This window comes from Calonectris borealis, chromosome 26, assembly GCF_964195595.1.
Source record: "Calonectris borealis chromosome 26, bCalBor7.hap1.2, whole genome shotgun sequence".
NCBI lineage: Eukaryota > Metazoa > Chordata > Aves > Procellariiformes > Procellariidae > Calonectris > Calonectris borealis.
Window position 1 is genome coordinate 2,545,772 of NC_134337.1, and position 13,776 is coordinate 2,559,547.

Sequence of the window (13,776 nt, forward strand, 5' to 3'; positions counted from 1 at the left end):
TGTCACCCCCGGCTCCCCAGGTGGTGCGTGGGAAAGCCATGGCTGCACCCACGGGGTGCTGGGGAGGGCACCCAGGCGTCGGGGCCCCCCCGGCGCAGCACCCCGATGAGCCGGTTGGGCTCGCCCTCACCCCGCTCCCCTTTGAAGGGTGCCGGGGCCGGCGGCCAGGGCGGGGGAGAGGCCTCGGTGAGTCACCGCAGCCCTCGGCGGGTGCCGGGGGGTCCCCGGGCGGCTCCCCAGCACCCACCCCAGCTGTGGGGCCCCCCCCCCACCCTGCACCCGTCCGACCCGTTCCGCTGCCGGGGCCCCGGGGCCCGGCTCTGCACGGTCCTGCCCGGCACCCACGCCTGGGCCCGACGCCGGCTGCCAGGCTGGGTGCCAGGCGGGCTGCGGGGGGTCTGCACCCACGGCCGTGGGGATACAACCCCCCCCAGTGTCCCACATGTCCCCCAGTATCCCCGTGCCTCCAGTCCATCCCAGTGCTCCCAGTCCTCAGTGCCTCCCAGTCCTTCCCAGTTTGTCCCAGTGCTCCCCCAGTCCTGGTGCGATGGGGCCAGCCCAGGCCTGCGGTGCCCCCGGAGCGGCTGGGATCGGGGTGGGGTGCGGGGACCCCCCGTGTGCCGGGGTGTCACAGCCTGCGGCAGTGACACGGGGGGGGTGCGTGGGGTGCGTGTGTGTGTGTGCGTCACGCGTGTGCTGTGTGTGTGCGTGCCCTGTGCATGCTGTGTGCATAGCGCGTGTGCAACGTGTGCCGCTGAGTGGGTGCGCGGTTCACGCGTGTGCGATGTGCACATATGTCCGTGTGCAGTGTACGTGCAATGTGCACGTGTGCCATTCACATGCGTGTGCGTGCAACATCCACGCGTGTCCGCGCCCCGTGCCCCTGCATCCCCACGCCCCGCCAGTGTGCAGCCGCCGTGCCCCCCGCCCCGCCGTGCCCGGGCCCCCGCTGCCGCCGGTGCGGGCGGGGCCGGTGCCGCCGGCGGGGCCCGGGGGGGGGGGGGCGGCGGCGCCTTTAAGCGCGGCGCAGGTCGGTGCAGCGGCCGGCCCCGCCCCGGCGGGTGCGCGCGGGCGGCGGGAGGGGCGCAGGCGGCGGCGCGGGGCGCAGCGGGCACCGGCGGCAGCGGCCGCACCGCGCCATGGGCGCTCCGCCCGCCCGCGGGGCCGCGCTCCCGCTGCTGCCGCCGCTGCTGCCGCCGCTGCTGCTGCTGCTGCTGCTGCTGCCCGCGCCGGGCCAGCCCCGCCGCCCGGCCCCCGGACCCGCCACCGGCACCGGCACCGGCACCGGCACCTGCCCGCCCGGCGCGCTCCTGCCGCGGCTCCAGCCCCGCGGCGGCACCGGGGACAGCGGCAGCTCCGGCGGCACTGGGGACAGCGGCGGAGCGGGGCCCTCCGCGAGCACCGGCGCTTCCAGCGGCACCGGGGACAGCGGCGGCGCCGGGCCCGCCCCGACCACGGGCGGCTCCGGCGGCGCTTCCAGCGGGGACAGCGGGGGTTCCCGAGGCATCGGCAGCACCGGGGGCCCCGAGAGCACCGGGGACACCAGAGGCAGCGGCAGCCCCGAGGGTGCCCGAGGCACCGGGAGCCCCGGGGACACTGGACGCACTGGGGAGACTGAAGGCACCAGGGACGCTGGATGCATTGGGAGCACCCAAGTCCCCGGGGACACCAGGAGCACCAGGGATACTGGACGCACTGGGGAGACTGGGAACAGCAGCATCCCCACAGACACCGGGAGCACCGGGGACGTGATGAGCGCCAGGGATGGTGGGCACACTGGGGACGCCGGGGGCACCCAAGTCCCCAGGAACACCAGGGATACTGGACGCACTGAGGAGACTGGGAAAGTCCCCAGGGACACCAGGAACACCAGGGATACTGGACGTAATGGGGACACTGGGAAAGTCCCCAAGGATGCCAGGAACACCAGGGATACTGGACGTAATGGGGACACTGGGAAAGTCCCCAAGGATGCCGGGAACACCAGGGGTGCTGGACGTAATGGGGACACTGGGAAAGTCCCCAGGGACGCCAGTAGCAGCGGGGAGACAATGGACACTGGGAATGTTGGGGACCCCCTGACCACGGGGGCCACCAGGAGCCCTGTGACCCGCAGCCGCTCCCGCCAGCGCCGCAGCCCCAACACGGCGCCGCAGTTCCAGCCCTCCAGCTACCAGGCCTCGGTGGGGGAGAACCAGCCGGCGGGGACACCGGTGACACGGGTGACAGCGGTGGACCCCGATGAGGGGGAGGCGGGCCGGCTGCGCTACGCCATGGCCGCCCTCTTCGACAGCCGCTCCGATGCCCTCTTTGCCATGGACCCCGTCACCGGTGCCATCACCACCGCCGCTCCCCTGGACCGCGAGAGCAAGAGCACCCACGTCTTCCGGGTGACAGCGGTGGACCACGGGACACCCCGGCGCAGCGCCATGGCCACGTTGACGGTGACAGTGAGCGACGCCAACGACCACGACCCGGCCTTCGAGCAGCCCGAGTACCGGGAGAGCGTGCGGGAGAACCTGGAGGTGGGCTACGAGGTGCTGACGGTGCGGGCCACTGACGGTGACGCCGGTCCCAACGCCAACGTCCTCTACCGTCTCCTCAACGCCGGCGGCGCCAACGAGGTCTTCGAGATCGATCCCCGCTCGGGCGTCATCCGCACCCGCGGCCCCGTGGACCGCGAGGCGGTGGAGGCCTTTGAGCTGTTGGTGGAGGCCACGGATCAGGGCCAGGAGCCGGGACCCCGCAGCGCCACGGCCACCGTCCGCATCGCCGTGGAGGACGACAACGACAACGCGCCGCAGTTCAGCGAGAAGCGTTACGTGGCGCAGGTCCCCGAGGACGTGGCGCCCAACTCGGCCGTGCTGCGGGTGACGGCCACCGACCGCGACAAGGGCAGCAACGCCCTGGTGCACTACAGCATCGTCAGCGGTAACACCCGCGGCCACTTCTACATCGACGCGCAGACGGGCGCGCTGGACGTGGTCAGCCCCTTGGACTACGAGGTCAGCAAGGAGTTCACCCTACGGATCCGGGCGCAGGATGGCGGCCGCCCGCCACTCTCCAACATCAGCGGCTTGGTCACCGTCCAGGTGTTGGATGTCAACGATAACGCCCCCATCTTCGTCAGCACGCCCTTCCAGGCCACCGTGCTGGAGAACGTGCCGGTGGGTTACTCCGTCATCCACGTTCAAGCCATCGACGCCGATTCGGGTGACAACGGCCGACTGGTCTACACCCTCCTGGAGACCGGCGCCGGCTTCCCCTTCGCCATCAACAACAGCACGGGGTGGATTGTGGTGGCCTCTGAGCTGGACCGGGAGGCAGTGGACTTCTACAGCTTCGGGGTGGAGGCGCAGGACCAGGGCAACCCCCCCATGGCCTCCTCGGCCAGCGTCAGCGTCACCGTCCTGGACGTCAACGACAACAGCCCCGAGTTCACACGACGGGAGTACGGCGCCCGCCTGAACGAGGATGCGGCGGTGGGCACCAGCGTCCTCACCGTCTCCGCTGTTGACCGTGACGCCAACAGCGTCATCACCTACCAGATCTCCAGCGGCAACACCCGCAACCGTTTCTCCATCACCAGCCAGAGCGGCGGTGGGCTCATCTCCCTCGCCCTGCCCCTGGACTACAAGCTGGAGCGGCAGTACCTCCTCACCATCGCCGCCTCCGACGGCACCCGCCAGGACACGGCCCAGGTGGTCATCAACGTCACCGACGCCAACACCCACCGACCCGTCTTCCAGAGCTCCCACTACACCGTCAACATCAACGAGGACCGGCCGGTGGGCACCACGGTGGTGGTCATCAGCGCCACGGATGAGGACACGGGGGAGAACGCCCGCATTACCTACCTGATGGAGGACAGCATCCCCCAGTTCCGCATCGCCGCCGAGACAGGGGCCGTCACCACCCAGATGGAGCTGGACTACGAGGACCAGGTGTCCTACACCCTGGCCATCACGGCGCGTGACAACGGCATCCCGCAGAAGTCCGACACAACCTACCTGGAGATCCTGGTGAGCGACGTCAACGACAACGCGCCCCAGTTCCTCCGCGACTCCTACCAGGGCTCCATCTACGAGGACGTGCCCGCCTTCACCAGCGTCCTCCAGGTCTCCGCCACCGACCGCGACTCGGGGCTCAATGGCAGGGTCTTCTACACCTTCCAAGGGGGTGACGATGGCGACGGTGACTTCATCATCGAGTCCACCTCGGGCATCGTCCGCACCTTGCGTCGCCTCGACCGGGAGAACGTGCCACTCTACACCCTGCGGGCGTTTGCCGTCGATAAGGGGGTCCCGGCCAAGCGGACGCCGGTGGAGATCCAAGTAACGGTGTTGGACGTCAACGACAATCCGCCAGTCTTCGAGCGGGACGAGTTCGACATCTTTGTGGAGGAGAACAGCCCCATCGGGCTGGTGGTGGCCCGGATCACGGCCACCGACCCCGACGAGGGCACCAACGCCCAAATCATGTACCAGATCGTGGAAGGCAACATCCCCGAGGTCTTCCAGCTGGATATCTTCTCCGGCGAGCTCACCGCCTTGGCCGACCTGGACTACGAGTCCAAGGCGGAATACGTCATGGTGGTCCAAGCCACCTCGGCCCCCCTGGTCAGCCGGGCCACCGTCCACGTCCGCCTTCGCGACGCCAACGACAACAGCCCCCAACTCAAGAACTTTGAGATCCTCTTCAACAACTACATCACCAACCGCTCGGGCAGCTTCCCCGGGGGGGTCATCGGCCGCATCCCGGCCCACGACCCCGACGTCTCCGACAGCCTCACCTACGCCTTCGAGCAGGGGAACGAGCTCAACCTGGTGCTGCTGGACCCCCGCAGCGGGGACCTGCGCCTCAGCCCCGCCCTGGACAACAACCGCCCGCTGGAGGCCGTCATGAGGGTCTCCGTCTCAGGTAAGACCCCCCCCCCTCCATCTTGGGGTGGGGTGGTTTGGGGGACAGGGGGGCAAGGTTTGGGGCTGGGGAAGCCTTTGTGGGTGCTCCTCCCCCCACCCTGCCTTCTGCATGGAGCTGAGGTGTTTTGGGGTCCCACCACCCCATCTTGACTGCCCCCACCCTCCAGATCTGGGGCGGAGGTGTTTTGGGGTCCCACCACCCCCATCTTGACTGCCCCCCCCCCAACCCAGACATCCCAACTGGAGGCAGTCGGGGTCCCCAGCACCCCCTTTTCCTTCCCCACTCCCAGTCTCAGCCCTGGGGTGTCTGGGGGGGGTCCAATACCCCAGTACATGGTTTTTTCGGGGACGGGGGGTTCAGGACCCTGTAGCAGGGGTTTGGGGGGGCAGGACCCCGTGTGTGTATTTGGGGGGGGTCCTGGCACCTCACTGTGTGTGCCTGGGGGGGGCAGGACCCACTGCTGTGTTTGGAGGGGTGCAGGGCCTGTACATGTATTTGGGGGGGGCAGAGCCTGGGGGGGGGGCTCGTACCCTTATGTGTATGTTTTGGGGGGCTCGATGGGTGAATTTTGGGGGGGCTCAGGGTCCAGCGCAGTGTTTAGGGGGGGTCCTGGAACCCCAACGCATGTGTTTCCAGAAGACCCCAATGCTTGTATTTGAGGAGGGGGGGCACAGGGCCTGCTGTGTGTATTTGGGGGGGTCCTGGCAGCCTGGCCTCTCCATTGGGGTGTCCCCAAACCCAATGCATCTCTTTGGGGGGGTCACTGGCAGGAAGGGGCCAAGGGGGGGGCCGTGCCGGTGATGCTCGGCACGGTTTGGGCTGGGGGGGGCCGGTGGGTGCTGCCGTGGGGGGTCACCCCAGGGTGGGGGAGCGGCTCCTCGACCGCCCCCGGGCAGGGAGGGAAACTGAGTCACAGGCCACATCGTGATGTCCCTTGTCCCCAGCCACGTGTCCCCCATCACCCCCCGGCCCCCCCAGACCCCCCTGGGCTGGGGTCCCTGCTCCAGCTGCACAAAGCGGGGGGGGGGGGGCAGGGCACAAAGGGTGGGGGCAGGGAGCCCCCCCATGCCCAGGCTGTGCCCCCCCCTCAGCGCAGGGGCAGCTGGGAGGGGAACAAAGGGTCTGGCCATAGCTGGGCCCCCGCGGCCGCAGCCATGGCAACCCCCCCCCCGGCCACCAGCCACGGGCCACCAGGCAGCCCCAGCCCCCTGCCACCCCCCCCCCCCCCGGCGTCACCCCCTTCTCCCTCCCCCCGGCCCCCCCCCCGGCTGTCCCCACGCTCCCTCCGTCCATCTGTCCGCCCGCCGCCCGCTCTCCATCTGTCCCGCGTCCCGCTGCCCCTCGTCCTGGCCAGGAGGAGGAGGAGGAGGAGGAGGAGGAGGAAGGTGGGTGCCCCAGTGCCGGGCAGAGCCTTTGTCCCCCCCCAGCCCCACGGCGCTGCCGGGTGAGTCGGGACGGGTGCCCCACAGCCAGCGCCGTCCCCATCCCGCCGTCCCCATCTTGCGGTGGCCAAGCGGGATGGGTGCCCCATCACCACCACTGTCCCCATCCCACCACTGTCCCCATCTCATGGTGGCCAAGCAGGATGGGTGCCCCATCACCACCACCATCCCCATCACCACCACCGTCCCCATCCCACCACCGTCCCCATCTCATGGTGGCCAAGCGGGATGGGTGCCCCATCACCACCACCATCCCCATCACCACCACCGTCCCCATCCCACCACCGTCCCCATCTCGCAGTGGCCAAGCGGGGTGGGTGCCCCATCACCACCACCATCCCCATCATCACCACCGTCCCCATCCCACCACCGTCCCCATCTCACGGTGGCCAAGCGGGATGGGTGCCCCATCACCACCACCATCCCCATCACCACCACCGTCCCCATCCCACCACCGTCCCCATCTCATGGTGGCCAAGCAGGATGGGTGCCCCATCACCACCACCGTCCCCATCCCACCACCGTCCCCATCTCACGGTGGCCAAGCGGAATGGGTGCCCCATCACCACCACCATCCCCATCACCACCACCGTCCCCATCCCACCACCGTCCCCATCTCACGGTGGCCAAGTGGGATGGGTGCCCCATCACCACCACCGTCCCCATCCCACCACCGTCCCCATCTCACGGTGGCCAAGTGGGATGGGTGCCCCATCACCACCACCATCCCCATCACCACCACCATCCCCATCACCACCACCATCCCCATCCCACCACCGTCCCCATCTCATGGTGGCCAAGCGGGATGGGTGCCCCATCACCACCACCATCCCCATCACCACCACCGTCCCCATCCCACCACCGTCCCCATCTCGCAGTGGCCAAGCGGGATGGGTGCCCCATCACCACCACCATCCCCATCACCACCACCGTCCCCATCCCACCACCGTCCCCATCTCGCAGTGGCCAAGCGGGGTGGGTGCCCCATCACCACCACCATCCCCATCACCACCACCGTCCCCATCCCACCACCGTCCCCATCTCACGGTGGCCAAGCGGGATGGGTGCCCCATCACCACCACCATCCCCATCACCACCACCATCCCCATCCCACCACCGTCCCCATCTCATGGTGGCCAAGCAGGATGGGTGCCCCATCACCACCACCGTCCCCATCCCACCACCGTCCCCATCTCACGGTGGCCAAGTGGGATGGGTGCCCCATCACCACCACCGTCCCCATCCCACCACCGTCCCCATCTCACGGTGGCCAAGTGGGATGGGTGCCCCATCACCACCACCATCCCCATCACCACCACCATCCCCATCACCACCACCATCCCCATCCCACCACCGTCCCCATCTCATGGTGGCCAAGCGGGATGGGTGCCCCATCACCACCACCATCCCCATCACCACCACCGTCCCCATCCCACCACCGTCCCCATCTCGCAGTGGCCAAGCGGGATGGGTGCCCCATCACCACCACCATCCCCATCACCACCACCGTCCCCATCCCACCACCGTCCCCATCTCGCAGTGGCCAAGCGGGGTGGGTGCCCCATCACCACCACCATCCCCATCACCACCACCGTCCCCATCCCACCACCGTCCCCATCTCACGGTGGCCAAGCGGGATGGGTGCCCCATCACCACCACCATCCCCATCACCACCACCATCCCCATCCCACCACCGTCCCCATCTCATGGTGGCCAAGCAGGATGGGTGCCCCATCACCACCACCGTCCCCATCCCACCACCGTCCCCATCTCACGGTGGCCAAGCGGAATGGGTGCCCCATCACCACCACCATCCCCATCACCACCACCGTCCCCATCCCACCACCGTCCCCATCTCACGGTGGCCAAGTGGGATGGGTGCCCCATCACCACCACCGTCCCCATCCCACCACCGTCCCCATCTCACGGTGGCCAAGTGGGATGGGTGCCCCATCACCACCACCATCCCCATCACCACCACCATCCCCATCCCACCACCGTCCCCATCTCGCAGTGGCCAAGCAGGATGGGTGCCCCATCACCACCACCGTCCCCATCCCACCACCGTCCCCATCTCACGGTGGCCAAGTGGGATGGGTGCCCCATCACCACCACCATCCCCATCACCATCACCATCCCCATCCCACCACCGTCCCCATCTCATGGTGGCCAAGCAGGATGGGTGCCCCATCACCACCACCATCCCCATCCCACCACCGTCCCCATCTCATGGTGGCCAAGCAGGATGGGTGCCCCATCACCACCACCATCCCCATCACCACCACCATCCCCATCACCACCACCGTCCCCATCCCACCACCGTCCCCATCTCGCAGTGGCCAAGCGGGATGGGTGCCCCATCACCACCACCATCCCCATCACCACCACCGTCCCCATCACCACGACCTTCCCCATCACCACCACCATCCCCATCACCACCACCGTCCCCATCACCACCACCGTCCCCATCCCACCACCGTCCCCATCTCGCAGTGGCCAAGCGGGATGGGTGCCCCATCACCACCACCATCCCCATCACCACCACCATCCCCATCACCACCACCATCCCCATCCCACCACCGTCCCCATCTTGCAGTGGCCAAGCAGGATGGGTGCCCCATCCCCACTACCGTCCCCATCACCACCACCGTCCCCATCTCACGGTGGCCAAGCGGGATGGGTGCCCCATCACCACCACCATCCCCATCACCACCACCATCCCCATCACCACGACCTTCCCCATCACCACCACCATCCCCATCACCACCACCGTCCCCATCACCACCACCGTCCCCATCCCACCACCGTCCCCATCTCATGGTGGCCAAGCAGGATGGGTGCCCCATCACCACTACCATCCCCATCCCACCACCGTCCCCATCTCACGGTGGCCAAGTGGGATGGGTGCCCCATCACCACCACCGTCCCCATCCCACCACCGTCCCCATCTCATGGTGGCCAAGCAGGATGGGTGCCCCATCACCACCACCATCCCCATCACCACCACCGTCCCCATCCCACCACCGTCCCCATCTCGCAGTGGCCAAGCGGGATGGGTGCCCCATCACCACCACCATCCCCATCACCACCACCGTCCCCATCCCATGGTGGCCGGCGCTGTCACTGACCCCCCCCCCCATCCCATCCCCCTCCCACAGACGGGGTCCACAGCGCGACGGCCCAGTGCACGCTGCGGGTGACGGTGATCACGGACGAGATGCTGAGCAACAGCATCACCCTGCGCTTGGCCGACATGTCCCAGGAGCGATTCCTCTCCCCGCTGCTCAGCCGCTTCCTGGAGGGGGTGGCAGCCGTCCTGGCCACCCCCCGCCACCGCGTCGTCCTCTTCAACATCCAAACGGACACGGACGTGGGGACCGCCCGTATCCTCAACGTCAGCCTCTCGGTCCTGCTGCCCGCCTCGGGGCACGGCGCCCGCTTCTTCTCCTCCGAGGAGCTGCAGGAGCGGCTTTACCTCAACCGCTCGCTGCTGGCCGCCATCTCGGCCCAGCGGGTCCTGCCCTTCGACGACAACATCTGCCTGCGCGAGCCCTGCGAGAACTACATGCGCTGCGTCTCCGTCCTCCAATTCGACAGCTCGGCGCCCTTCCTCGCTTCCGACACCATCCTCTTCCGCCCCATCCATCCCGTCACCGGCCTGCGGTGTCGCTGCCCGCCCGGCTTCACCGGCGACTACTGCGAGACGGAGATCGACCTCTGTTACTCCAGTCCCTGCGGCAGCAACGGGCGGTGCCGGAGCCGCGAGGGCGGCTACACCTGCGAGTGCCACGAGGATTTCACCGGTTAGAGCCCGGCGCCTCCCGCCCTCGCCCGTCCCTGGTGTCACCTTGTCCTGTTCCCCTTCAACCCTCCAGCGGTGATCTGGTCCTCTTGGTGTCCATCCTTGTCGTCCCTTCAGCCAGCTCCCGTTCATCTACCCCTTCCGGGCTGTCCCCCCATCACCCGTCCCCACCACCCCTTCATCCAGCTCCTCTTCAGCCCTCCATCATCCCTCCATCCCTTCTTCTTGGTGTCCATCCTCATCATCCCTTCAGCCAGCTCCCCTTCCTCTACCCCTTCTGGGCTGTCCCCCCATCACCCGTCCCCACCACCCCTTCACCCCACTCCTCTTCAGCTCTCCGTTGTCTTCTAGCGTCCCTCCATCACCCATCCCCACCACCCCTTTGTCCCACTCCACTCCTCCATCACCCATCCCCACCACCCCTTTGTCCCACTCCACTCCTCCATCACCCATCCCCACCAGCCTTCATCCCATTCCTCCTCAACCTTCCTCATCTACCCCTTCTCCTGCTGGCCCTCCACCATCCATCGTGGTCGTCCCTTCATCCTGCTCCCCCTCGGCCCTCCCTCATCTGTTTCTTCCTCAGCCCTCCCTCCGTCAGCCATCCTCCATTGGCTGTCCCTCCTCCATCCCTCCATCCCTCCTCCATCCTCCATCCTTCCATCTGTCCCCCCGCCATCCCCCCCCTCCATCCCCCCTCCATCCCTCCCTCCATCCCCCCTCCATCCCCCCTCCATCCCCCCTCCATCCTCCTTCCATCCCTCCTCCATCCTCCCTCCATCCCTCCTCCATCCTCCCTCCATCCTTCCACCCCCCCTCCATCCTTCCACCCCCCCTCCATCCTTCCATCCCCCCTCCATCCCTCCATCCCCCCCTCCATCCCTCCATCCCCCCTCCATCCCTCCCTCCATCCCCCCTCCATCCCCCCTCCATCCTCCTTCCATCCCTCCTCCATCCTCCCTCCATCCCTCCTCCATCCTCCCTCCATCCTTCCACCCCCCCTCCATCCTTCCACCCCCCCTCCATCCTTCCATCCCCCCCTCCATCCCTCCATCCCCCCCTCCATCCCTCCATCCCCCCTCCATCCCTCCTCCATCCCTCCCTCCATCCTTCCACCCCCCCCTCCATCCTTCTTTCCCCCCTCCATCCCCCCCTCCATCCCCCCTCCATCCCCCCTCCATCCTTCCATCCCCCCTCCATCCCCCCTCCATCCCCCCCTCCATCCCTCCATCCCTCCCTCCCTCCCCCCATCCTCCCCTTTGTCTCCCACACCTTCACCTTCCTCCTCTCTTCCACCCCTCCTCCCTCCCCCACCCCTCTCCCTCTGCCCTCTCTCCCTATTCCCCCTCCCTCCCCCCCCCATGTCCCCCCCCCCGTCCTCCCAGTCCTCCCATCACCCTCCATGTCTGGTCCCCTCTCCCTCTCCCCTCTGTCCCTCCCCCCCCGGCGTGGTCCCTGCAGGAGGTCGGTGGGGGGACGGGGACACCCTGGGGACACCCTGGGGACACCCTGGGGACACCCTGTGCCCGCCGCGGTGGCCTGGGGACACCCCCCGCCCCGGTCACTGGGAGACTGGTGGCACTGGGGACAGCCCCCCCCCCTCCCCCCGCCCTGGGGACCCCTTGGCACCCCCAGCCCCCACGGGACACCCGGGTGGGGGGGTGCCAGCTGGTGGGGGGAGGGGGGGCTTTGACTCGGTTGCCATGGCAACGGGAGGCGGTTGCCACGGTGATGGAGCTGGGGATAAAGCCGCTCTGGTGCTGATGGGGGGGGGGAGAGAGGGGATTCCCACCCCCCCCCACACCCCCTATTTTGGGGGTCCCGGGGGTGCCCGGCACCCTTGGCGCGGTGCCGGGTGCCAGCTGGACCTCCCGCAGGGGAACGCTGCGAGCTGAGCGCCCGGGGGGGCCGCTGCACCCCGGGGGTCTGCCGCAACGGGGGCACCTGCCTCAACCTGCTGGTGGGGGGGTTCCGGTGCCAGTGCCCCCCCGGGCACTACGAGAAGCCCTTCTGCGCCATGAGCACCCGCAGCTTCCCCCCGCGCTCCTTCCTCACCTTCCGCGGCCTCCGCCAGCGCTTCCACTTCACCCTCGCCCTGACGTGAGCCCCGGGGGGCGGCCAGGGGGCCCGCGGGCGTCGGATGGGTGGGGGGTGATGGGTGGCCTCGTGGGCATCAAATGGGGTGGGGGGTGATGGGTGGCCTCGTGGGCATCAAATGGGGTGGGGGGTGATGGGTGCCCCGTGGGCATCATCTGGGGTGGGGGTGATGGGTGCCCCGTGGGCATCAAATGGGGTGGGGGGTGATGGGTGGCCCGTGGGCATCATCTGAGGTGGGGGGTGATGGGTGCCCCGTGGGCATCAAATGGGGTGGGGGGTGATGGGTGGCCTGTGGGCATCATCTGGGGTGGGGGGTGATGGGTGTCCCACGGGCAATGGGGAGTGGGGTGATGGGTCCCCTGTTGGCATCATCTGGTGTGAGGAGGTGTGGGGTGATGGGTGCTCCATGGGCATCATCTGGGGTGGGGGGTGATGGGTGCCCTGTGGGCATCATCTGGAGTGTGGGTTGGTGGGGTGTCCCACGGGCACCATTTGGGGTGCCCTGTTGGCATGAGGAGGGGTGATGGGGTGTGAGGCCATGGGTGTTCCATTGGCATCATCTGGGGTGGGGGGTGATGGGTGTCCCATGGGCATGGCTGGGGCGAGGGGGTGTGGGGTGCTGGGTTCCCCATTGGCGTCACCTGGTGGGCGCCCCATGGGTGGGGGCAATGGGGCAGGAGGTGGCGGGCACCCCATGGGCACAGGCGGGAGCAGTGGGACGGGACAGTGTGGCACCCTGCGGGCACAGGGTGGGGGCAGTGGGGCAGGGGGTGATGGGCGCCAGTGTATCCCGGTGGGCACAAGGTGATGGGGCACGGGGCAGCTGTGGGGTGACGGGGCACGCTTGGGGGGCACGGCGGGGGGCAGGGGGTGACGGGCAGAGCCTGGCACTCGTCCCCGCGCCAGGTTTGCCACCAAGGAGCGGGACGGGCTCCTGCTCTACAACGGGCGCTTCAACGAGAAGCACGACTTCGTGGCGCTGGAGATCGTGGGCGAGCAGGTCCAGCTCACCTTCTCGGCAGGTACGGGCACCGTGCCCGCCGTGCCCCGGCACGGCATCCCCGGCATTGCCTCCCGGGCATCGCATCCCCGGCACTGCCTGGCACTGCGTCCCTGGCATGCGTCCTGGGCATCACGTCCCTGGCACCGCATCCCATGCATAGCATCCCTGGCGCTGCATCCCTGGCACTGCATCCCGGGCATCACATCCGTGGCATTGTGTGCCACGCGTCATGTCCCTGGCGCTGCCTGGCACTGCCTGGCACTGCATCCCTGGTGCTGCATCCTATGTGTCGCGTCCCTGGCACTGCATCCCGGGCACTGCCTGGCGCTGCATCCCTGGCACTGCATCCCATGTGGTGTGCCCCTGGCACTGCATCCCGGGCACTGCATCCCTGGCACTGCATCCCATGTGGTGTGCCCCTGGCACTGCATCCCGGGCACTGCCTGGCACTGCATCCCTGGCACGTGTGCTGGGTATCACATCCCTGGCACTGCGTGCCGTGAGTTGCA

At 68.5% G+C, this 13,776-nt stretch overlaps 1 protein-coding gene across 1 annotated transcript in view; it reads left to right on the forward strand.

The window, feature by feature from the left end:
• The first annotated feature begins 1,139 nt into the window (after positions 1 to 1,139).
• CELSR2 (cadherin EGF LAG seven-pass G-type receptor 2) overlaps positions 1,140 to 13,776 on the forward strand; it is a 51,460-nt gene continuing 38,823 nt past the window's right edge. Inside the window, exons 1-4 of the mRNA XM_075173970.1 lie at positions 1,140 to 4,920; positions 9,524 to 10,168; positions 12,045 to 12,267; positions 13,171 to 13,356. Coding sequence (XP_075030071.1) covers positions 1,140 to 4,920; positions 9,524 to 10,168; positions 12,045 to 12,267; positions 13,171 to 13,356 — 4,835 coding nt within the window. The remainder of the gene's footprint in view (positions 4,921 to 9,523; positions 10,169 to 12,044; positions 12,268 to 13,170; positions 13,357 to 13,776) is intronic.